General features: G+C 40.6%; 1 protein-coding gene across 1 annotated transcript in view; it reads left to right on the plus strand.

Moving 5' to 3' along the window:
• LOC128359524 (NT-3 growth factor receptor-like) overlaps nt 1-26525 on the plus strand; it is a 198453-nt gene that overhangs the window by 120785 nt on the left and 51143 nt on the right. Inside the window, exon 11 of the mRNA XM_053320015.1 lies at nt 14758-14888. Within this exon, the coding sequence (XP_053175990.1) occupies nt 14758-14888 (131 nt within the window). The remainder of the gene's footprint in view (nt 1-14757; nt 14889-26525) is intronic.

Genomic DNA, 26525 nt, shown 5'->3' on the forward strand with positions numbered 1-26525 from the left:
CCTCATCTGGCTCCTCTCGACGTGGAGGAGCAGCGGGTCTACTCCGAGCTCCCTCCGGATAACTGAGCTTCTCACCCTATCTCTAAGGGAGAGCCCAGCCACCCTACGGAGGAAGCTCATTTCGGCCGCTTGTACCCGCAATCTTGTTCTTTCGGTCACTACCCAAAGCTCATGACCATAGGTGAGGTTAGGAACGAAGATCGACTGGTAAATCGAGAGCTTCGCCTTTCGGCTCAGCTCCCTCTTCACCACGACTGATCTGTGCAGAGTCCGCATTACTGCAGACGCCGCACCGATCCGCCTGTCGATCTCCCGTTCCATCCTTCCCTCACTCGTGAACAAGACCCCGAGGTACTTGAACTCCTCCACTTGAGGCAGAATCTCATCCCCGACCCGAAGAGTGCACTCCACCCTTTTCTGGTTGAGGACCATGGCCTCGGATTTGGAGGTGCTGATTCTCATCCCGGCCGCTTCACACTCGGCTGCGAACCGATCCAGTGAGAGCTGGAGGTCGCGGTCTGATGAAGCCAACAGGACCACATCATCTGCAAAAAGCAGTGACCCAATCCTGAGGTCACCAAACCGGACCCCCTCTACACCCTGGCTGCGCCTAGAAATCCTGTCCATAAAAATTATGAACAGGATCGGTGACAAAGGGCAGCACTGGCGGAGTCCAACTCTCACTGGAAACAAGTCCGACTTATTGCCGGAAATGCGGACCAAGCTCTGACACCGGTCATACAGGGAACGGACGGCCCTTATCAGGGAGTCCGATACCCCATACTCCCGGAGAACCCTCCACAGGATCCCCCGAGGGACACGGTCGAATGCCTTCTCCAAGTCCACAAAACACATGTGGACTGGTTGGGCAAACTCCCATGCACCCTCAAAGATCCTGCAGAGGGTGTAGAGCTGGTCCACTGTTCCACGGCCCGGACGAAAACCACACTGCTCCTCTGAATCCGAGATTCGACTATCCGACGGACCCTCCTCTCCAGCACCCCCGAATAGACCTTACCAGGGAGGCTGAGGAGTGTGATTCCCCTGTATTGGAACACACCCTCCGGTCCCCCTTCTTAAAAAGAGGGACCACCACCCCAGTCTGCCAATCCAGAGGCACTGCCCCTGATGTCCACGCGATGCTGCAGAGTCGTGTCAACCATGACAGCCCCACAGCATCCAGGGCCTTGAGGAACTCGGGGCGGATCTCATCCACCCCCGGGGCCCTGCCACCGAGGAGCTTTTTAACCACCTCAGCGACCTCCACCCCAGAGATAGGAGAGCCCACACCCAAGCCCCCAGGCCCTGCTTCCTTACCAGAAGGCGTGTTGGTGGGATTGAGGAGGTCTTCGAAGTATTCCTTCCACCGATCCACAACGTCCCGAGTCGAGGTCAGCAGCACACCGTCCCCACCGTACACAGTGTTTACGGTGCACTGCTTCCCCCTCCTGAGACGCCGGATGGTGGTCCAGAATCTCTTCGAAGCCGTCCGGAAGTCTTTTTCCATGGCCTCAACGAACTCCTCCCATGTCCGGGTTTTTGCCTCAGAGACCGCCCTAGCTGCGCTCCGCTTGGTCTGCCGGTACCTGTCTGCTGCCTCCGGAGTCCTACAGGCCAAAAAGGCCCTATAGGACTCCTTCTTCAGCTTGACGGCATCCCTCACCGCCGGTGTCCACCAGCGGGTTCGGGGATTGCGGCCCCGACAGGCACCGACCACCTTGCGGCCACAGCTCCGGTCAGCCACCTTGACAATGGAGGCACGGAACATGGCCCACTCGGACTCAATGTCCCCCGCCTCCCCCGGTACATGGTCGAAGCTCTCCTGGAGGTGTGAGTTGAAACTCTCTCTGACAGGAGACTGCCAGACGTTCCCAGCAGACCCTCACAATGCGTTTGGGCCTGCCAGGTCTGCCCGGCATCCTCCCCCACCATCGGAGCCAACTCACCACCAGGTGGTGATCAGTTGACAGCTCTGCCCCTCTCTTCACCCGAGTGTCCAAGACATGCGGCCGCAAGTCCTACGACACGACTACAAAGTCAATCATCGAACTGCGGCCTAGGGTGTCCTGGTGCCAAGTGCACATATGGACACCCTTATGCTTGAACATGGTGTTCGTTATGGACAATCCGTGACAAGCACAGAAGTCCAATAACAGAACACCACTCGGGTTCAGATCAGGGGGGCCGTTCCTCCCAATCACACCCTTCCAGGTCTCACTGTCGCTACCAACATGGGCGTTGAAGTCCCCCAGCAGAACGAGGGAATCCCCAGGGGGAGTGTTTTCCAGCACCCCCTCCAAGGAGTCCAAAAAGGCTGGATACTCTGAAGTGCTGTACAGCAGAATAATGCTGTTTAAATCACTTCATTCATGGATTGGGAGTGAGTCTGTGCTCAACTCATCAACTATGGCACTGTCTGCTGCTGGAAGAGAAAAGCTATGTGTGAACACTAGTTTATACTGTAGCTCCCACTGTCTTTATTTATTTATTACTGACTGAAAAAAAACATTTCTGTTCTCTAATGCCTCCATCTACTCATCATTCCAACTGAACATGATATACATGAAACAACTTGAAATGAGATTATAGTTAAAATAGACAGACATCCTAAGAGTACAGCTTCCTACTGCTGTTGTGACGAGGCAGTTGCTGAGGTTTAGCCACATTAGCTTCCTGAGCCTCTTTGAATTTCTTTTCTACAGTTCTATTTACTTCCTCTGGCATTTTGTTCACCATTGCACACCATTTCAGTCAATTTCCCTCCAGTTTACATTAAGAGAGGAACGGTTCATTAAAACAATCTGTCCCGTTCAGTTCGCTTGTCACCGTTTGGGGCACGTGTGTATTGTTCGGCAGAAAAACAGAGTAGCATGGAACATTTCTAGTGACTTGATCAAACTAATGAATGTATTTTGGAGCATGCACCATGGTCTTCATGTGACTGCTCTTTACCTCCTTCAGTTAGGGTCAGTCAGGTGGGAATCCCTCCTGATGATGTGTTTCTCTGGGGGGAATCCCAGAAAATAATGTTCATTCATCTGAGGCACTCATTTAAAAGTTTCCTTCATACATGACTGTTGGTTAGTGTTAAACTAATAAGGATGTTTTACTAATCTGTATTGTGCTCTTGCCTTGATGATGTCATCCAGTCTAAAAATATGAGAAGTGTAACCCCCCCCCCCCCCCCCCCCACCACCGAAAACCATGATATGAACTGAACCATGGATTTAGTGAACCGTTCCCCCCCTAGTTTACTGTCTGATGGTCCAGCTGTTGCTTATGTCGGACTGATAGATTGGAGCAATGCTCTGTGAGATACACACTGATTGGGATTTCTGGCTGTTTTTAGTTTAATGCTAAACATATGACAATGTATTATCTCATGGAGGCTTTCTTTGATCTGTTAAATGGAGATTTATAGGCCAATAAGCACACTTGTCATTTTAACAAAGGTAAAACGATATATTGTAACATCTGGATCATTCTATTTCTCTCTTTCTTTGCCTGTTTCATCCTCTTATTTCAGTCTCCCTCTGACTCTCTTTCTGTGTCTTTTATTGCAGTAGTCTCTCCATCCTCTGTGTCCCTACTGAACACAATATTGTAGTATTCTGCCACAGCAGCACAGCAAATCACGTTTTGCCTTTACAGCCACATAGATCTCAGCACATCCCCTGGGAGACAACACACACACACACACACACACACACACACACACACACACACACACACACACAGACCAACACCTTTCCCACAGCACATACACACACACACACATCCTCACACTTCTGATGCCATTACCAGTGGTGATGCTGATCAATCACAAGAGTCACCTTGTTTGATTATCATTAGCTATATATTTCCACTGGTGTGTGTGTGTGTGTGTGTGTGTGTGTGTGTGTCTCTATGTCTCAACTTAGTCTCTTCCTCTCATGTGTTTATGATTGTAAATCCATCTTCATCCATCTTTAAAACAAAACAATAATGAATACCTGATGTAAGATGTCATGTTTTCTCATGTATGAAGCACACAGCAGCATGATGGACATAAAACTGTTTTACCATCATTACAAACCCAGTGTCAACATTCAAATCATACAGTGCTGATTAAATGATTTAGACAAATCTTGGTTTTGGCTCAAGGCAGGACTTGACTAAGAGTTTTTATGTCAAAGAATGGTTCAGCTTTAAGAAACATCGGAGTTATGACAAATGAGGCCTGAGGTTACTTAAGGCAACTAAAATGCACGATTAAAGTCCTAGAAAGATTGTGTTTATGATCTGTGTTGAGATGCAAACACTGGCACTACACACCTATCCACCACCCCAAGCTCCAACACCCTGACCTTCTTCTTTATACATAAAGTGCACTCTATTTCCTGTGTTGGCACCAGACATCAGCGCTGGTTGTAAATCGTGCATAGCAGAAATCATCCAATATGTAAAAGATTGTTGAGAGACTGAAGGCTTCAAACACATAGTGGAAGAATTACAGCTTAAAGATGCCAAGAGATGATGGGATTAATAACATCCGTGACGTCACACATACTACAACCTCTGAAATGATGGATGCAGCTTAATGCAAAGGCTGTTTGGACTTCAGTTAAGTTTCACAAAAGGACTGCACTAGAATATGCTTTAACTTTGGAAGGAGAAATGGTGCAGTGGAATAGTTCCATTCTTTAGATCAGGAGGGTCAAACTCATTTTAGTTCAAGGGTCAGATAGAGCTCAATATGATCTCAAGTGGGCCAGACGAGTAAAACCATTGTATAATAACTTATAAATAATTACGGAAGAGGATTGGGGTCACAGTGGCCCTAATCCTCTTCCGTAAATAATACATATGATAACTTTACTTTAAAAAACAATCTATTTACAAAACACATGAACAACCTGAGATGTCTTAAGAAATATGAGTTTAATCCAGGCAGAGAGTTCCGGTCCTCTGAAATGAGGCCTACTTTGCAAATGTATCCAGTGGGCCTGATTGGACCGCTTGGTGGGCTGGATCTGGCCCGTGGACCATATGTTTGATACAACATTCCAAACTGGATGTATTAAGCTGTCTTTATGTTGCTGTGGCAGGTTTTTTCCACACAAAGCCTAATATAATATAACATACAATACAGCACAAGAAAGATAACTTTGCAGTTTTGTATGCCAACAAATAAATATAGAACTGCTTTAAACTGACTTTTCCATGAGGACAACACTGGAGGAAGTGTTACCCTCACATTAGAGTAATATCAGGCCATTATATATTTCTATTCTCTAATATATATTAGAGCAGAAGTTTTTGCACATAGTTAACATACTTTAAGTAACATATTATTGAAATGATTGAAAGGTGCGTCTCTAGTGCAGTTAGCTGTGCTGTCCTCTCCTCCCTCCCAGCCTCTACACTGCTGCATGATGTGAGTCCCAGAGCTCATTACAGGCTTGCTAATTGCAATCCAGTGGCGGAACGGTCAACTCACTCAGCTAACCCTTGCAAGCGTACATGTGGGGGTGTTAGTGTGTGTGTGTGTGTGTGTGTGTGTGTGTGTGTGTGTGTGTGTGTGTGTGTGTGTGTGTGTGTGTGTGTGTGTGTGTGTGTGTGTGTACGGTGTAAGATGTGTGTTCATATATGTGTCTTTGCTTATATATATACACACTTGTATATGTTGTACCCACCCCCCCCCCCCCCCACACACACACACACTGTGCTAAAACCATTCAACCATGCACACTTCACTGCCAGCTTGAACACAAGTACAAGCATTACAAGCTAAAGCTGGAAAGACTTTGACACACTGTTCAAAGTTAGAGGTCACACAGCACAACATCTTTAAACTGGAGCTGTGAGCAGTTTCAGGCTGTGACGCGGCTCAGTACATGCCCCCCCCCCCCCCCATCCAATGAGTTCCACTCTCTCAACACACTCACTCAGATACAAATTTGCCAATCCTCCATTTCCTGTCAGAAATAAAACAAGAAAACAGGAAAGAAAACATGCACACCTCACACAGGAGAGATTGTATTGCACCATTGTATGAGCCTCTGCCTGTGACTTGCATATTACCCTAACCCTAACCCCCTAACTCTATACCCTAACCCCCTAACTCTATACCCTAACCCCCTAACTCTATACCCTAACCCTCTAACTCTATACCCTAACCCCCTAACTCTATACCCTAACCCCCTAACTCTATACCCTAACCCTCTAACTCTATACCCTAACCCCCTAATTCTATACCCTAACTCTCTAACTCTATACCCTAACCCCCTAACGCTAACCTCCGAACTCTATACCCTAACCCTCTAACTCTATACCCTAACCTTCTAACTCTTCACCCTAACCCCCTAACTCTTTACCCTAACCCCCTAACTCTATACCCTAACCCTCTAACTCTATACCCTAACCTTCTAACTCTATACTCTAACCTCCTAACTCTATACCCTAACCCTCTAACTCTATACCCTAACCCTCTAACTCTATACCCTAACCCCCTAACTCTAACCTCCTAACTCTATACCCTAACCCTCTAACTCTATACCCTAACCTTCTAACTCCATACCCTAACCCCTAACCCTAACCTCCTAACTCTATACCCTAACCCCCCAACTCTTTACCCTAACCCCCTAACTCTATACCCTAACCCTCTAACTCTATACCCTAACCCCCTAACTCTATACCCTAACTCTCTAACTCTATACCCTAACCCCCTAACTCTAACCTCCTAACTCTATACCTTAACCCTCTAACTCTATACCCTAACCTTCTAACTCAATACCCTAACCCCTTAACTCTTTACCCTAACCCCCTAACTCTTTACCCTAACCCCCTAACTCTATACCCTAACCCTCTAACTCTATACCCTAACCTTCTAACTCTATACTCTAACCTCCTAACTCTATACCCTAACCCTCTAACTCTATACCCTAACTCTCTAACTCTATACCCTAACTCTCTAACTCTATACCCTAACCCCCTAACTCTAACCTCCTAACTCTATACCCTAACCTTCTAACTCTATACCCTAACCTTCTAACTCCATACCCTAACCCCTAACCCTAACCTCCAAACTCTATACCCTAACCCCCTAACTCTAACCTCCTAACTCTATACCCTAACCCTCCAACTCTATACCCTAACCTTTTAACTCTATACCCTAACCCCTTAACTCTTTACCCTAACCCTCTAACTCTTTACCCTAACCCCCTAACTCTATACCCTAACCCTCTAACTCTATACCCTAACCCCCTAACTATATACCCTAACTCTCTAACTCTATACCCTAACCCCCTAACTCTATACCCTAACCTTTTAACTCTATACCCTAACCCCTTAACTCTTTACCCTAACTCTCTAACTCTATACCCTAACCCCCTAACTCTAACCTCCTAACTCTATACCCTAACCCTCCAACTCTTTACCCTAACCCTCTAACTCTATACCCTAACCCCCTAACTCTAACCTCCTAACTCTATACCCTAACCCTCCAACTCTTTACCCTAACCCTCTAACTCTATACCCTAACCCCCTAACTCTTTACCCTAACCCCTTAACTCAATACCCTAACCCCCTAACTCTATACCCTAACCCCCTAACTCTTTACCCTAACCCCCTAACTCTATACTCTAACCCCCCAACTCTAACCTCCTAACTCTATACCCTAACCCTCCAACTCTTTACCCTAACCCTCTAACTCTATACCCTAACCCCCTAACTCTTTACCCTAACCCCTTAACTCAATACCCTAACCCCCTAACTCTATACCCTAACCCCCTAACTCTTTACCCTAACCCCCTAACTCTATACTCTAACCCCCTAACTCTAACCTCCTAACTCTATACCCTAACCCTCTAACTCTATACCCTAACCTTCTAACTCTATACCCTAACCCCCTAACTCTTTACCCTAACCCCCTAACTCTATACCCTAATTCCTAACTCTTTACCCTAACCCCCTAACTCTATACCCTAACCCCCTAACTCTATACCCTAACCCTCTAACTCTATACCCTAACCCTCTAACTCAGAGGTCTTCAACAGGGGGTCCGCGACCCCCAGGGGGTCCGTGGAGGTACTGCAGGGGGGGTCGCGAAAGTTTTGGTTGATTAGACTTTTTTTTTTATATTCCCCCTCACAATTTTTTCTACAAATTGAAATGTCTTTAAATACAACATGTCTTTAACATGAATCCAACACACTGTAGTGAACAGATAAATGGAGGCAGAAGACGTCTTTCAGTCAGCAATGCACACATTCAGCGATACACAGGAGCTCTTTCAAGCTGGGCACCGATTCATTCACACCTGTCCGCCAACAAGGAGGACCCGCCCCTATCGCTGCTGTGCCAATCACGAGGCCGTACCTTGCACATGTTTAAAATAAAAACACGAATATATGAACCTGTGTATTACAGACATCCCAACTTCCGGGAGTCTCCCGCATATTGATAGCGACTCCCTGACGCCCGCAAATAAGATCCAATCTTCCGGAATCTGGAGCGAGCAAGAGCTCGAGCGAGAGTGACTGCGCACTCGCGGGTGTTTGTGTGACTATAAATGCAGCGCGTGTGACAGCAAAGTGTCCTTAGCTCTGTGTTGCCGCTTATTAGACCGACCCCCCCCCCCCCCCCCCCCCCCCCCCCCCAAAGTGACCTCCCTGAAATGACTTTTTGCAGGTTGGGATGTCTGGTATTATTTGAATATCTCAGTATTGAATGCACAATAACAAGGTACATGGATACATGGCACTATAGGACCAGTTTAATATAAAACACAATTTTAAACAATAAAAAGTAGGGGGTCCCAGCTCCGTCTCTCCATCATTTTGGGGGTCCTTGGCCTGGAAAACGTTGAAGACCCCTGCTCTAACTCCTAACCCTAACCCTCTAACTCTTTACCCTAACCCTCTAACTCTAAACCCTGACCCCCTAACTCTTTACCCTAACCCCCTAACTCTATACCCTAACCCCCTAACTCTTTACCCTAACCCCCAAACTAACATACTAAATGATCTCAATGACTTCCTGTGAATCCTGCAAACTGTCTGCAGCTTAATGAGAAAACAACTGAAGGTGTTTTATTTGGACCACAGCATTATACTCACATTCAACCATTCACACACTGATGGCAGAGGCTACCACACAGGGGGCCAACCTGTTCATCAGGGGGGAGCTAACTCTCACACACTGTCATGCACTGTTGGCACAGTCATAGGGAGTAATTTGGGGTTAAGTATCTTACCCAAGGACACATCATGAACTGGAGGAGCCAGGAATCAAGCCGCCAACCTTCTGATTTTATAAATTTTTGAATTCATTTATATCATGGGCCATGTACAAAATACATTATTCTCAAAAAAGAGCTTTGTACCGGATTAGGCTATTGGCTAAATTCCATCTGCAGTCCCTAACCCTGGGCAGGTAAACCTGAAGGTACCTCCTGAGCCACAGCCGCCTCATCTTGGCTCATTTCCTCCCTTTGTTAAATCACATGCAAACAATCTTGGAGTCTCTTTAAATTCAGGATTGAAGTTGAAACATATCAATCAGGTAGTAAAATGAAACTTCATGCAGCTCTGTATCATCTCCAAACTAAGATCAATGGTCTATAGTTGTGAGCTCTGAAAGCTCTCCATGCCTTCATATCCTCCTGCCTCCATTACTGTAACTATTGTTGTCACTCAGTCTTGTGGATCTTGTCTCCAACTAGTTGAACCAGCTCTTGTGTTCAATCCTGTCTCTATATCACACTTTGAGAGAAGTGCTATCATCTGAACATAGACTGTTCTGTCCTGAGATGCAGGACAAAGTGTAATTTTAAAACTTATTCTACTCATTAGCTTTTAACTGCAACTAACTCAATCCATCTCACATATTTCTCTTAAAGTCTTTGTAGGTCTGTGCTGCCACCACAAGCTCTGTGTGACTGCCTCTATTATTATTATTATTATTATTATTATTATTAATTACTTTTTTTTCTTCTTTGGGTTTTTACTACTTCACTGTGTTCTGGGAAGCACTTTGGATCAACAGTGTTGAGAGCTATAAGAATTAAGTTGATTAGATCTCACAGTGCTAACTGCTAGGACATTATGATACTCAGTAATATAACACATGATAAAACTAACAGACATTCTATTTGAGTTACATATTTTATCCTGCTAGCAATAGAGTCTGACCAATGTGACAATAACCAGACCATTTGAAATTTGATGTGCTTCTCTTCATCTGTCAATGATGAATCCTTATAATGATGGTGATTTCCTGACCTTTCATCTAGCACCACTGTACACTACATTTTCAGTTGTACACAAAACATATTAATGTGTTATATCAAAACACACAAGACAACATTTTCATTTTGCACACACAATATCACACCTTGACCTATACAAGGACAGAGGTGTGGTTTAAACTTGGGGTGAATAAATTGGACAAGCTGTGGTTTATTTATCCTCTAAATAATGTTCATGTCATAATGACCTATATACAATAATAACTTACTAACTGATAAATAGCTTAAGGTACATAGCAAAAGGAGGGGGGACAGTCTTACATATTTTTTCCTAATAAGGTGATACATATTTTAGTAAATACAGATCAATCTATTGATGTCCTTATTTTCTTTTAGGAGGTATTTTTGGAGAAGTAGTGCAGTAATAAAGTTGTTAGAAGTTGTGACATTGTGATTATTGGGAGGGAGATTTTTTAACTTAATTATTCTGTGAGTGATTGGTAGCTATATCCACACCCATCCTGCCATACATTATCAGTTTTAGTTGACACATAAGTTGTGTAATGGTTGCTAGGAACAATAAACATTTGTTGCAATAATCCAAGACATGTTGATTCACAGCTCATGTACTTATCATCATTATATTAATGGTCATTGTAGGTAGGGGGGTTGTAGGTAGATAACTAACTAGCCATTTAGAAACCCTTAGCAAAAAGTAGTATACTTGAAGTTCATTTTATTAATTATGCTTGAGTGTAAGTTATAGCAAGTATGTTACAGACCATGTACTTGTAGTGTACTAGAAAGTATACTAATTTAATACTAAATTGGAACATTTTTAAGTTTAGAAAAGTATACTTTAAGTATACTTTATAGGGTCATTTTAAGTTTACAAAAGTACACTTTGAAGTATGCAACAAGTACACTCATCTATATACTACTAGTGTACTAGATATATACTTCTAGTCCACATTTTAGTTTATTGAAGTATACTTAAAGTATAGCACAAGTACACTCTTCTATATAGTGCCATTGTACTCGTTCTATACTATATGATCTTGAACTTTACTATACTATACTATACTATACTATTCTTAAGTATATCAAATATAGTATATAAAAAGTAAACTTCAAGTATACTGCCTCAGTCTTAGTATAAAATAAGTATACTCGTAGTACACTTGGATATACTACTTTTTGCTAAGGGAAGGTCTCATTCTTAATCCCACCTCCACAGGTCTACTGTATGGAGAAGCTATCTAATATAAGCTGTGGCAAGGACTCAGATCATCATGTGGAATTTCTCCCATAAAAATAGTAGTTTGTTTTAGCTACAGGAATATACACATGGTTGTGAAATAACGTGTTCAACAATCACACATCAGCGCAATGGCCAATAGTTTAATACAAATCATCTAAAATGTTTGTGCTGTTTGACACATCATTATTTTGTGGTGCAGTAAATACTTGAGAGCCACAGGGAGAACATCACTGATAGTTTTTTTTGCTATAATGTACATGCATATTTCTCTGGGATTTAAGGAGCAGTTAACACTAAGGCAGACTCTCTACAGACCAATAGTCACTACACCACTCACTGCATATCTTTTTGAAAACCAAGCATTACAGTTTTAGTTTTAAGACATAAAGCAAAGTAGGGGAGGGTACATATATAAAGAATTATACCTGCAGGGTCCCATTTTTCATTAGTAAATATTCCTATAGAGTCCTCATGTATGCCAGAGGTGACAGCACCTCCCAGGTCAAATATTTCATTACATTAGCAATGTTGATAAGTGTAGTAATTAACTCCCTCGCCTGTCCTTTCCTTGTCCTCCATCCACCCGATGTTTACATGCTCACAGATGCTGATCCAAATGAAGCTAGAATCAAGTGGTTCCTATCTTTACAGTTTTGGACAAAATGTGACAAATGCCAAATTCATATATTTATCATATTGGGGCATACCAAAGATTTATGTCACCCAAAGCACAGTCCTAACCTGGTTATGAAATATGAACAGTGTTTTATATTATGTTGGGCCTCTGTGGACCACTAGAGGCTTGTTTTCTGCTTTCACTCAACAGGATTTCTAGACAGTCTGAAGAACACTGTCTAAGAGTAGTTAGACATAAAACAGTCTAAAGTTATGTGTTTATCATTTTCGTTTTAGTTCAAATGAATATACATTAATATATAAATACTAAAACAGCACTATGTGGATTACTATGTAGCACACAGTTTAACATTTCCTCTTACTTTATTGTTAAAATAATGTTCTCATGGTCCACAATTTGTCAATGCACAGAATTAGATTGTATCTTTATATGTAGAGAGAGAGAGAGAGAGAGAGAGAGAGAGAGAGAGAGAGAGAGACAGAGAGAGAGAGAGAGAGAGAGAGAGAGAGAGAGAGAGAGAGAGAGAGAGAGAGAGAGAGAGAGAGTGTGTGTGAGTTGGATGTCAATCAAACTGAGGTTTTGTCATGATCAGTTAGATCAGATGTAGACATTAAAACCTTTTTATTCTAAGATTGAATTCTTTTTGTTTTGTTTCCTCTTATCTCTCTGGAACTGTCTCACCTTCATCCACTATTTATCTTATTTGGACTCAAAGGCAGTCAACCAGGGAGTGAAAGAAAAGCCTTTTCAACAAGGCAACAATCACTGAGAGACCATCATTCAATGCTGGAGACATGAGATTTAGTCTTTATGAAGCTGTCCAGTATGTTTGTGTAGAAGGTGTTTGTGTGTGTTCCAACTGATCACAGGTGAGAGAGGGAAGGTTACTAAACTCAAACCAGCAGCAGGTCTGTTGAGCTAAGTCACTGATCAAGAGGCTGATGGGAACTTTTTTCTTGAGTTAAGGTGGCTGAATACTCCTTCAGACATGCTTGTCAGATGGTAGAGGAGCCCATTAAAGCCCCTCCCCTCGCACCTTTCACATGGTGGATGGAACTTTCCAAAATGCCCAACCTGACATTCACACCCGTCTCTCAGTGATTGGCCATCAGTGCAGCAGTGAGGGAAGGAGTCAAAATGTCTCAGCTCACACACAACTATTTCTGTCACTTTTCATGTTAACAACCAAATGCACCACTATGCTCAGACATACAGTAGCATGCATTGTTATCCCTGGATTTAAACAATATCACCTTTCTCTGCCTCTCTCCTAACCCTAACCCTGCCTTTGACTTCCTGCTCTAGTGTGTTTATGGTCTCCATCACTAGTTTCATCTCTTCTTCAATACAGCCTGATGTTTATGTTATAAATGATGGTCTCATTTACAGTAAAATGGACAATAAAGCAGTGTATGCTTTAGGACATGGATACCTTGTGGTTGCTACCACAGCAACAATTTTGTCTCCAACAATCAAAGATGACTACATTATAATCCAATCCCAATCTTATTTTAAACCAGCATTTGTTTTTCTTTTATTCATTGTATTATTAATATTATACTAGAATTACAATGTTTCATTAAATGTCACTCTGTGATTTAGTTTCCTAACCTTATCCATGCCCAAAAGCAGGTGTCATGACTGGACTGAGGATATGTTTGAATTTGAATTGAAAACCATCTTGCAGGTTTTTTGTTCTCATTCAGACCAAAACACCAGCCAGTTACATCACTTCTGCTTGTCTTGACTGAAACACAAAGACAGTATTTAATACTCAGAGGCATTACAGTATGTTTAAAAGTGCTACCTCAAAATATGTTGGATGATTATTTTATTTATTATGATTATTTCACAATTGTATGGTTGTATATATTATGTTAGTTCTTCATATGATGGTGATAATGTCTTAAGACCAGTCAACCATATCATCAACCATAGCTTTATATTTAGAAATGTATCTGTTGATAAGTTACACAGAGGACATTACAACTATAGTAGAGTATTTGCATTGCGTTTGAACGGAAAACCTTTCCACACAAACAGACTGGAAGGATGGTTGTCATGGAAACATACATAATATATACACACTTCACACACACTTAAGATACTTAACCCATATTCACAGTGGTGTGCAACTTAGGATATCTAATGTTTGCACTAGGCACAGCACAGTGTGGTGAAGGGTCTGTGTGTTTTTGTGTGTGTGTGTGTGTGTGTGTGTGTGTGTGTGTGTGTGTGTGTGTGTGTGTGTGTGTGTGTGTGTGTGTGTGTGTGTACGTGTACCATTCAGGCTAATTAGTGCAGTTACAAATAGCCTGGGTTAATGTTGTCATTAACACTGAGAAAGACAGGGCTGTCACCTGTCTGCAGTAACACACACACACACACACACACACACACACAGAGGCATAAATGAACTGATACAACCCTTTGCTCAAGTTTTATTTCCATGTACTGTATTTATATGTAAACATATTTGTGGGGAGAATAAGCTCTAAACATTTAGTTGTAGTCTCCACAAAGCTGCAGGTTTACTGTGCGGAGCTTTTTTATTTTCCATGTGGTTTGGCAGTTGAAAAAAAAAATCTGATCATATTGTGAGTTAACTGAGTGTCTCGCTGTCTCTTTCAGATGTTCAGCATATTAAACGGAGGGACATTATTCTGAAGAGAGAGCTTGGAGAAGGAGCCTTCGGCAAGGTCTTCCTGGCTGAATGTTACAATTTGAGCCCAACAAAGGACAAAATGCTTGTGGCTGTAAAGGTGAGAGAAAGAAGAAGCTGTGTGTGTGTGTGTGTGTGTGTGTGTGTGTGTAAACACTGGCAGCTGCCTAACTGAGGAATGGGGGGAAAGTGAAGAAGAAGCAGTATGGAAATTGTTCTAGCTGATGAAACAAGTGTGTTGCAGCCAGCAGTGACAGTCAGCTGTATCTCAGACATAGATGCTGACAAGCTGTTAGATCACTCACACACACAGGCTGACACACACAGCTGCTGTGTGTTTTTGTGAAGTTCAATCAGTCTGGCTTGACTTTCACTTTAAATGCAAAGGAATATCCTAATTAAATTTAAGATACAAAATAGTTACTAATCAACTAATATTTCCATACACCCAATGACACAAACTTTACTTTTCACGTGAAAGCACATAAAAAGAGGAATGACGCATCCTGGCAGCATCGTTACAGCTCAACTATAAACTGGAAATGTACAAAAACATTTGTTGGTGACAGTTAAGCTTATTTAAAATGTGATAATTTATTGTACTGGTAGGTAAAGGTACTCCAGTGATTTAGTGCTGAACTTCCATAAAGTAGGAGGAAAGAAAAGAATGGTCAACATCTGTACAGCAGAGGCCAAGATAACCTGACTTTTAGTCACTAGTATGGATCCTACAATTCCCATAATTCAACTTGATTGGACCTCTCATTTAGACACTTTGCCTGGTAAACTCCTCAACTGCAGTTTGTCACACTGTAACATTTCTCCATGTCTCTATGTCCCATATAGAATAACCCTGATGGCACGTACTGTCTGTGGCTCTCCTTACTTATCTGAGGCCACAGACATAGTTCAGTGTGGCTCATTGGCTGTGTCTCAATTGCGAGGCTGCATCCTCGAAGTACGCGGCCTTTGCGGCCTTTCGAAGGATGCAGCCTTCTGAGGAACCTCCGAAGGCTGCATCAACCGTTGTTAAATGAGACGGTCTAGCCTTCGAGGCATTTCCTGGTTGCGTCATCAGCTGTTCCCTCCCATAAGACGAGAAAGACGTCTCGACCGAAAAGACGGTGAAAAAGCTGACAAAATTATAAGAGAGAAGAAAGGAGAAGAATAAAGGAAAGGAGAAGAAAGAAGGAAAACACACAAGAAAGAAAGAAAGAAAGAAAGAAGAAGAAAGAAGGAAAACACATGAGAAAGAATAATAAAATAATAATAATCTGTAAATAGTTATTTCTGATGTAATTTTTGTAAATAGTGAAATGTTTCATCACTTGATAATAAAAGAAAATATGTAATCCCTTGTTCTTCCTGAACAGTAGCACTTTATGCAACCCTGTTATAAGTTGTACTTAAGTTGTAAATACTAAATGGAATAGACAACGTGTAACAATTGACAATATTTTTTATTTTATATATATAATAGTGACAATTCCAAACGTAGCTCTTTATTAAAATCTAAATTTGTTCATCTTAGTCTATATATATATATGTGTGTGTATATATATGTATATATATAAATATAAGTAAATATATATATATAAAGATTTATATATATATATATATATATATATATATATATATATATAAGTATATATATATAAAAATATAAAAAAATAAGTCAAGTAATAAAATATAAGTAATTAGTAAAAGTATAAAAGTATAAGTAGTAATAAGTAAAAATAATTAAATAAAACAAACCAATACTTACACTTGAATGAAAAGTCTTCACCTGTTGGTGTCGCCATTGTTGTGTTTTCGCGGCACTGAACAGCGCCGCGCAAAGGATGTGGGAGCATCTGGGAGGCCGCGAAGGATAGTAGCGATGCATCCTCGAAAAAGAGGGAAAAGAAGGCCGCATTTCAAGGCTGCATTTGAAGGAGTCTTTGAATTGGGACAGCCTTCGCGCGGCGTTGTGACGTAATCGGCCTCTAAATGCGTACTTCGAGGATGCAGCCTCGCAATTGGGACCAGATTGGGACACAGCCATTGTGTTGCTTATTCCCTCCATATTGTTCATGACATGGCTTTTAGTGTTGGTAGATGATGTGATTGTGTAGAATTATGGCAATGTTCTGTCATATGTTCTGCCAGCTGTGCTCCAGCCCTACCTGTGTAAATGTCTTCAATGAGTATTTACACTACATTAATGCACATGTGCTCATGTAGAAAGCTCAAGTGTCATTCATCACATTCATGTGAAATGTGACTCATGGTTGGCTGGCTTAGCTGCATATTTGATTCAAGGTTTTTCTCTCATTGGGTGGATGAGGCAGTGCTGACACATAGCTGGCATCACCTCATCCTGATTTTACATGATTTCATTTGAAATACAGTTAATCGTTATTGATGTGCTCCTCTGCTATCTGCTTATTTGTATTGTATTACTGTAAAGTCTATGTGGTGTCATTGGACTGACACCAATGCAGCTAAATGGAATTCAGCCATCAGTCAAGTTATTATTTGTACTTTTTCTATTGTGACATGTGAAATAGTTATACTGACCATAAACCCGCGTGAACATGAGTGGATGTTTTTAGACAAACAGATGATGAACCAAGCAGTGATTGTGAAGCATGGACACTGATAGCAGTCAGCTGATGGATTTGCCAAGTGAAAACTGAATCCACATTATCTACAATCAGTTGTACAGCTCTTTACATAATTCTTTTTTTTAAATGATTGATAAATTACATGACCAGTGAAATTCAACAGTTTTGAACAAAAGGCCTCAAAATGACATTAAAGGGGCATGATGTGGATTTAATGGCAAAGTCAGATTTTACATGTCAAAGCCATTTTACTAATCACTTGTTGAACTATTCAGCCAGTGTTAGTTGTGTGTATTATACAGCTCTGTCAGAGCTTTGTCAGGTCTGAGGAAATTAATAAAGTCCTCCACTGATTTAGTATTGAACTCTAACATTGTCAGACTTAAAATGGACAGTTTAAAAAAGAAAGAGAAAGATCAACAGCGATGTAGCAGAACCAGATATATTGTCTTTTTTTTTATCAAACACATTGTTCTTTCATGTCACAATTTAGCATCTACATTATTCACAATGCCAAGTAACAGCACTTGAGGCAGTTTATTAGATTTCACACAGCTCCCTCTGGAGACATAAAAGGCTTTACGCACATTTTAACACATATTAATATCAACGGTAGTACTCCCCAAAACCTGGAAACATGCTGATGTGGATGTGATGTGATGTGCTGTTGTTTTCCTGTAAGTAATCTTAGTTTGTGCATAGAGGTTCCAAATTAATAGGATGCACACATTACAAATTGAAAGTGCGGTGTTTCGAAGGGAGGGAGAGAGAGAGAGAGAAAGAGAGAGAGAAAGAGAGAGAGAGAGAGAGAGAGCGAGAGAGAGAGAGAGAGAGAGAGAGAGAGAGAGAGAGAGAGAGAGAGAGAGAGAGAGAGAGAGAGAGAGAGAGAGAGAGAGAGAGAGAGAGAGAGTGGTGGTCGAGCAAGAAGAATAAACAGCGGTTGAGTGAATGAGTCCTGTTGTTTTATGGTGGTTACATTCTACAGCAAAAATGAATGACGGTCAAACTCTCAACAGATGATTTACTGTGGAAACAGAAACTCTTGGTTTCATTTTCCTCCACTGCATTTCTCCTTTTAATTCATTCATTACATCAATTCAATGCAGCAGTAACGTTAAATACACAGAACAACAGGACAAATCTGTGTTGGGTCTGTGTTAGCATTTCAAATGTGATGCCTTCAGTGCACAACAGGGGCATGAAATGAAGCACATCAAATGAGACCCAACGATTATCAATTTCAGTGCAGTTGAGTCTTAAAAGTCAGGATATCTCTGCCTCTGCTTCGTTTCAGTTGTTTTTGTCTGAACATTTTCTCCAACCAACAGTGTAATACCAAATTGTTGGAAAACACACTTTAAAGAAGGGTGAATAGCGAGGTATATTTACGAGGTGCATATCAACCTATCATACCATGTAGGGCTGGGCAATTAATTGAAAAATTATGTAAACCAACAAACTGTAATCGACAGTGTTCACTGTTGCCATGACAGTAAAGGTTGCATATCTTTAAGGAATTGTAAAACTTGTCTCCAGTGATCATTTGAACCCAAACCATGATCTTTACATAGTTCTAATCAAGTAAACTAGACATTAACCACAGCGTCACACCTTAAAACATCTTTATTTTCACTCCCTAAAGATCCTCATGTGTGAGGGCAGCAGTGGAAAATACTAAACTAAAGAAACTGTGAAAATACATCATTGTTCATCAAGGGTGGAGATAATCCTTCATTAATCATAATCAAGGTTAGGATAATCTAGGACCATGGCACCTACCTGTATGTAATATGCTGCTACGTTAAGCTATGCTAGTAATTATGTATGTTTGTTTGTTGATGTTACAACGCTGTGCTTAAAGTCTATTTATGTTTAGTCACAAACACCACTAGGTTAAAATGCAGTAAAATGCGGTGACAGTCAGATTAAACAGCAGTAAAATCTGGTGAAATGTCCTGACAGAGGCAAAGAGTCTCACACTGTCGTCTCTTTCCTGCAAATTGCAGGTTTCCAGCAGGTTGACAGCTAAATATTTAGACAACCACCCAACCCACCAACCCTAACCAGGGAAAATAATGTTCTCTGTGGGTGATACTTACTATGGCCACTAGATGGCGTCTGCAACTGAAAGGTTACCTTCAATTTACCAATCGATGATAACACCCGTGTGAACCTACTAGTGGGTGTAGCAGGCCCCTTCTAATCCATATCTATGAGATAACCACTGATAATGCCCCTTTAAGCAAGTGATAACATTCAAAGCAGGTGATTCAGTTTGATGTATAACTGATGTATGCAGTGACATTTGTAGACCAAATGTCCAAGAAAGAAAATATCAGCATCTGAAAAACCATCAATCCAGTATATGACATCACTCTCTCAGTAAAGCTAATATATGGCTAATATGGTTTATTAACATGACATATGTTGAAAACAGAGGATCTCTTGCATGTACGGCATCAGTTATTAATGGAAACATGACCAACACATTGACCTGCAGCTGACAGGTGTTAGTCTTTGCCAGGATATAGAGGGATTACAGCTGCAGCCTTTTTAATCCTGCAGGATTTACTGCCCTTTGCTGCATTATGCTTTTTCTTCACCGTCCTCACAACAGGCCCCAAATGAAACACTGCACACACACACACATACACACACGCACACACTGTCTAATTCTCTCTCTCACACGCTCATTATATTTGTCAAGATCAGTTTTCATCAAGCATGTGTCCATGCATAGTCAGTTAACTTCTGTGGAGTCAAATCATGCAGGTCAGAACACAAGGCTGTGTGTGTGTGGCTGTTTGTACTGAATTATCTGTAGTGATGTCAGTATACTTACAATATGCAACACGGTAGTGACATTAACAGTGAGAACTACCCTTATAGCTTGTTTAAAATCTGGGTTTTTTAATTTTATTTTGAATATCTCTAGAGTAGCACACTTTAGTAAATGTATTGCATCTACAAGTCAGCAGTTGGTATTTGACAGATTGCTTTTATTGGTTTTATTGTGAAACTATACAGAAAACCCCAGTGTGCCTCATAAGACAGGCCACTCAACTGTATAATATTCAAATACAGATACAATGACATTTCTATATTTTTAAAACTTTACAAGGGGCGATACAATGACATTTCTATATTTTTAAATATAAATGTATATATATATATATGTGTGTGTATATGTGTATATATATATATATATGTATATATGTATATGTATATGTATATATATATATATATGTATATATGTATATGTATATGTATATATATATATATATGTGTGTGTGTATATATATATGGTCATAAACATGGTCATAAACATTGTTTACAAATTGCTTTACATCATCCTGACATTTCTAAACAAAATACACAGCAAAAGCACATGTGAATAATATTGAAATGAAATGTGAATAAAAAAATGGAACAATGCCCACAGGAGTACAACAAAGGAACAGAAAAGGAGATCAATGGGGAAATTAAAAAACATGAGTACTAAACGATAAAGCACAGTGAAAAACGAGATCACATAAAAGCACATCTATAAAAGTATGCTTTTAGAAGAGATTTAATAGTGTGTACTGAGTCTGTGAGCCCCAGATCCTCTGGCAGCCTATTCCATAATTTTGGGGCCCTGACTTAGAAGGCCTTTTCCCCATTTGTTATAAATCTGGAGTTCGGAAGAGTAAGTAAAGATCTACCAGAGTATCTAAGGGCAGTTTCACACCTATAGTTCATTTGCTCTGGTCTGAATCAGTGGATGAGTTGGTGAAGAAAAAATCAAGTTAAGCAAAATGTATCACTACAAGCTACATGAGAACATTGACAAAGACATGATTCAGGGGGTGTGGAGTTATTCTTTAGGATCTGGTGATAAACCATAAAATAACATGGCATCAATATGACATCACAGATAACAGATGCAGAAAACACGACATCAGTGCAACAGTAAGAGCCTGAAGATTGAACACCAGAATCACACATTAACTGCAGTAAATATTGAATTTACTAATATAAGTTGGGCTTCCATCTAAGAGGAAACAACTACTAAACAGACACCAGCAGAGTCCTAGCTAATGTGATAATGTGATAAAATATAAAGAAAGTAAGATAAAGGTCAAGTACAAATCTGTTTTGCCACCAACATTTTGGCAATGCTTTTGTTTGACAGTGAGCTCCAAGATGCTTAGTTAAATCTTGAGGGAGACTTACTTAAATGCCATCGTTATTCTACTGCACAAGGACAGGAGAACATGGAAGATTTTCCCCTTTTTTCAAGTCAGAGATAATGAAGGCACCTCCTGCTGCAGGGTGTTTTGTGTTTAGAAGGTATTAGGGTTGCTTCATCTAATGCAGACACTAAGAAAAGCTTGTACCGAGGCTGAGGCTGCAAAATGGAAATAACAAACTTCTGGGCCTTCTGAATACATAAAGAATGGTAGGATGACTACAAAGCATATGTGCCTACTTTGTAATGTCTCTGTAACAAAGTGTAACTTTAATGCTGCAGTGTAAAGTGTGTGTTACAGGCCAACATTGTGGATGAATATCCACAATGAATATCCACAACATTGTGGATATTCATCCACAATGTTGGCCTGTAGTAAATAATTGGTTTTGGTCACTCAGATGTGCTTGGCTGCCCTGTGGCTTATTTTTATAAATATTAAAATAAGGCAAGACATACTAGATTACCTTGATTAAGGTAGCAATATACGATGGAAAGATGTCTAAGCTATCAGCATCTATTCTAACTGGGCAAAAGTTCATTAAAAGATAGAGGTACAAGCATTAAGGTCTAAACTATACTCTTTACTACTACTTTGTTTCAACATATCGGAAAATATATGCAAACATTTAGAAGGTTTTACTGGCTCACCTGCACATACTTTATGTCTTTACAAAAAAAAGCTCTTAAAAGTTTGTCCTTTACATTCACCAAAGTGTTTTTTTAGCAGGTTTACGATACAGATATTGCAGATTGTTTACTCCTGCTTACAAATCACATTAGTCTTTAAGGAACTTACAAGCGCGTTGACAACCAATGTGAAACAGCCTGCACAGGGCAAAGGTCCTGTCATAAGAAGCCAGTTCAATTCTTGCAACCCCCTTGAGGCCATCAGTAGAAATGCAACCACACCATTTCATTTTAATTAGTGATCAGAGCAAATACTAGTATCTCCTCGTATTTGTTTGACAAGAGGGTTCAGGAAGTCATCTGTTCATTAATTACATTTGTAGAGCCACAGTTTATTGATCCATCTTACAAATGTTTGTATATATTTCTATTTTGGGGAAATGATTGCTTTAGTATGTTGATCCATGACAGATTAATTATTTTTTTAACACCTGTGTGACTTTTAATTTCCTGTTACGGATCATTGTTCAGTTTCATCCCATCTCTAATTCAGTCAGTAATTACTGTCACTACTGTCCTTCCTGCAAAACATTTGGGAAAACTAGAGTCCCTCTACTTCCTCAGCAGTTACCATGGTGTATAGATTTTAGGAACACTCAGATTGAATGTACTTAGTCATTATCATAATAGTCTCCTTCTGAATGGGACCTGACTGTATGTTCCCTCAGTTGGTACCTTGGCAGGTAGCATTACTCATTTCAGATGGTGGTAATATTTCTCAAGCTGTTGTGTTTTGTAAGTTTGAAAACCCGAAGCAACCCTAAAGATAGTCTGATAGTGTGATCATGCAGTCAGCTGCAGGAAGACCTCATGACGGTGTTTAAGTGACAGCTCATTAGAGGGTTGGTTAAGGACTAATTAAGCAGCCTGCTAAATTATTTTCATCCAGGCTCACTGGCCACTCAAGCACATATGTAAGGCAATCATTTTTGAATTAATGGATTTATGGTCTGGCTATGGAAAACTTCAAATGGTGCACAAAATGGTGAAATTATTTTAAAGATGTAAATAACCAACATGAAAAGAGTCTTATTCAGATTTTTACAATTGGTAATTCTGAGTAATAATTGGTCTATAATAGTAGACAGGTGGGGCAAGAAACACTCACACAATCCAGTTTTTTACTCCATTTATTGCCAGGTTTATGACACGATCACAGCATAACAGAATACATGTAACAGTATTACAGTTACAGAACAAAAGACGTTATCAGTTTATAGATACATTTAGTAAAAATAGGGATTATTTAGCAGGATTGCAATTTGAATATACAGAATGATCTACTACCATGCACTGTAAAAGTCCCAAATGTAAGCAGAGCAGGAATGACACAGAAAAAATAAGCAATAAAGTTATAAAATTACAAATGTTAGGATGCAGTCCATAAAATTCAAACAGACCCCACTTGGTCCAGCAGAAAACAAAATGACTAATAAAATTAAACCTAGTGTCAGTGGTAAAATTTTGCATCCACAGGTGCAGATTATAAAGACTGCTAAAACATTCAGAGCACTTGGAAATATTGCTGCTTCTCACGCTTTACACTGGAGACTAGAGACTCAAAGTCTTGGGACAGCATCATAGATTGCCTGGACATGATGTCATTTGGGCCACTGTGCACAGTGTGGACAGAGGGATGGATGTCAAGGAGAGCTAGAATCAGTTCATTAAGGTCGGTTGTCTTGCCCCCTGAGAGACAGTATGTGATAGAACCAGGATGCTCCAGGGTACTCAGTTTCCGGGTTGCCTTTAAATATTGCAAGCTTAGATTTGAGATTATGATTGATTATTGATGAGCTGGCAGAGTGCAGGTGAGCAGGATTATCTGTGTGATGCTCACGTGGGAGGAGGCAATGAAATGGTAACAGGTGGAAGGTGGAAGTCACTGCAGCTGGCACTGAATAGATGGTTATCAGGCTCCAACTGCAGGACTGACAAACATTGATTTTTGCTCCCAGGAGGACCTGAAGAGGGAGATGGCGTGAACGTAGATGAGGTGAAACTGGCAGGTACAGAGCATTGTTTGATGGCAGGCTGGATACAGTCTGCTATGTGAGAAGGAGATGCAATAAAGGAGAGGACAGGCTCTGGGGGAAGCTAGAAGTTAATGAGTGGGATGTCATCACTGCCGATAATGAACAGGTCGTAGAGGGGAAGACAGTCTTTTTGGACAGTTACCACAGACACAGGAGAGTAGACTAGGTGGAGTCAGGCCAGGGATATGAACAAGAGCTGCCACTGCATGTGAGGCTTTTGGCTATCCACAGATTCAAGACATAGCTGTGAACACAACTCCATCTGTCACTGGGAGAGATCTTCAATGAGCTGTTAAAGGGATCACAGTTCACTTCTAGTTCAGCAACCTCTGTATTTAAACGTATTAAAGTATAAAGTATTTTCAAAGTATTTTAGTGTATGGTAGGCATTACTCTTTTCATTCAACCAGGATAAACACCCATTAATCCACTTACAAGTAATGGAAAGATGCTCCTTTTATTTCATAATCGTCTTGTTTAGATATTTTTGATGATGTCGTTTCAACAAAATGTGAAGATGTACTTTCTATTTACATCACCTGTATGCTGGGAACCCTCATGAGAAAATCACTAAATATATTCATCTCACAAGAAAGAGAAAATAATCGTAGTGACAAAATCAATACAGCAATATATGACAAGCCTATCTAAGACATGTGGTCACGATGTCATAAGGCCGTAAAGTAACAAAGTAACAAAGGAAATACAAAACAAACACAGCTGTGGGTTCAAAAGATTAACCAGCCATCCATGTCTATCCAGCCTCCTTTGTCATATAAGACTGATGACTAAAATGACATTGCCTGAAAAAAATTGGACAAGGAAAGAATTTATGTCAAATTAATGAAGCTTTTCTGAATGACTTTATAAGCTCCCAAACGACTGCTCTTCTATATAATGATTACACTGAACAGCTTAGTTTAAATGGACCTTGTTACTTTCTTTCATTTTGTCCATAAATACACAAAACATTAAAACCACTGACAGGTGAAGTGAATAACATTGCTTATGTTAAGGGATGAGGTGTGTTATGCAGTTGATGTGTTAGAAGCAGAAGAAATGGGCAGGCCTAAGGATCTGAGTGACTTTGATAAGGGCCATGTTGTGATGGCTAGATTACTGGGTCAGAGCAGGTCTTCCCCACACATATTGGTCAGTACATACCAAAAGTGGTCCAAGGAAGGACAACTGCTAAACCTGTGATTGGGTCATGGGCATCCATGGCTCATTAATGCCCATGAGTAGTGAAGACTAGACTGTCTGGTCTGATCCCACAGAAGAGCTACTGCCCCACCTCACAACTTCCAGGACTTAAAGGATCTCCTGCTAACATCTTGGTGCTAGATACCAGAGGACACTTCCAGGATCAATGCATCGAAGGGTCAGAGCTTTTTTGCCAGCATGGGGAGACCTAAATTATTTTTTTATGTCACCTTTATTTCACCAGAAAGTCACATTGGGATTAAAACCTCTTTTGCAAGTGAGACCTGGCCAAGACAGGCTCAGCTAGCAACATCAAACTTGTAACAGGACAACAACAACAGGACAACAATATATAAAAGTGCAAAATATAAACCAGCACCACAGGCAGCAATAATAGGCATGTTATTGTTACATTGAAACAACTCCAGCTAGCAGTGACTATGTCTTTTAACCTATGTTTAAGATCATTTAAAAGGATACTATTAGGCAGGTGGTTTTAATGTTATGGCTGATTGATGTATAAAGTCCTTCTTATAATTAACTTCTATCTTTAAGGCATTAGGAAAAATGTTATTATAATTGAGTTACATTGCAATGAAAGTTTGGTTTAATGAAACTTTGATAACATTACCATAGTGAAGTGACACCATTGCAATATTACCACCAGATTAAAAGACTTTTTAGAAATGCATGATAATGGTGGGGTGTCAGATTTCACGCTCTGTGAAACATTAAAAGTGGATATATCATTGTATATGAATCCACTGATAAAAAAGGAGAGAGATAGGGGGGGGGGGGGGGGGGGGGGGCGATTATTAGAGATTGAGAACACTCTTTCCCACCTGTGAAGTGACACACCAAATCTAAAAATCCTCTGAGAACTATCATGAGCTGAAGCTGGAGAATACGGAAGCTTAGATATGAGTACAACTGTATTCTGGGTAGTCAAATGCACAACCTTGTTTTAACAC

Source organism: Scomber japonicus, chromosome 5 (genome assembly GCF_027409825.1).
Source record: "Scomber japonicus isolate fScoJap1 chromosome 5, fScoJap1.pri, whole genome shotgun sequence".
Lineage (NCBI taxonomy): Eukaryota > Metazoa > Chordata > Actinopteri > Scombriformes > Scombridae > Scomber > Scomber japonicus.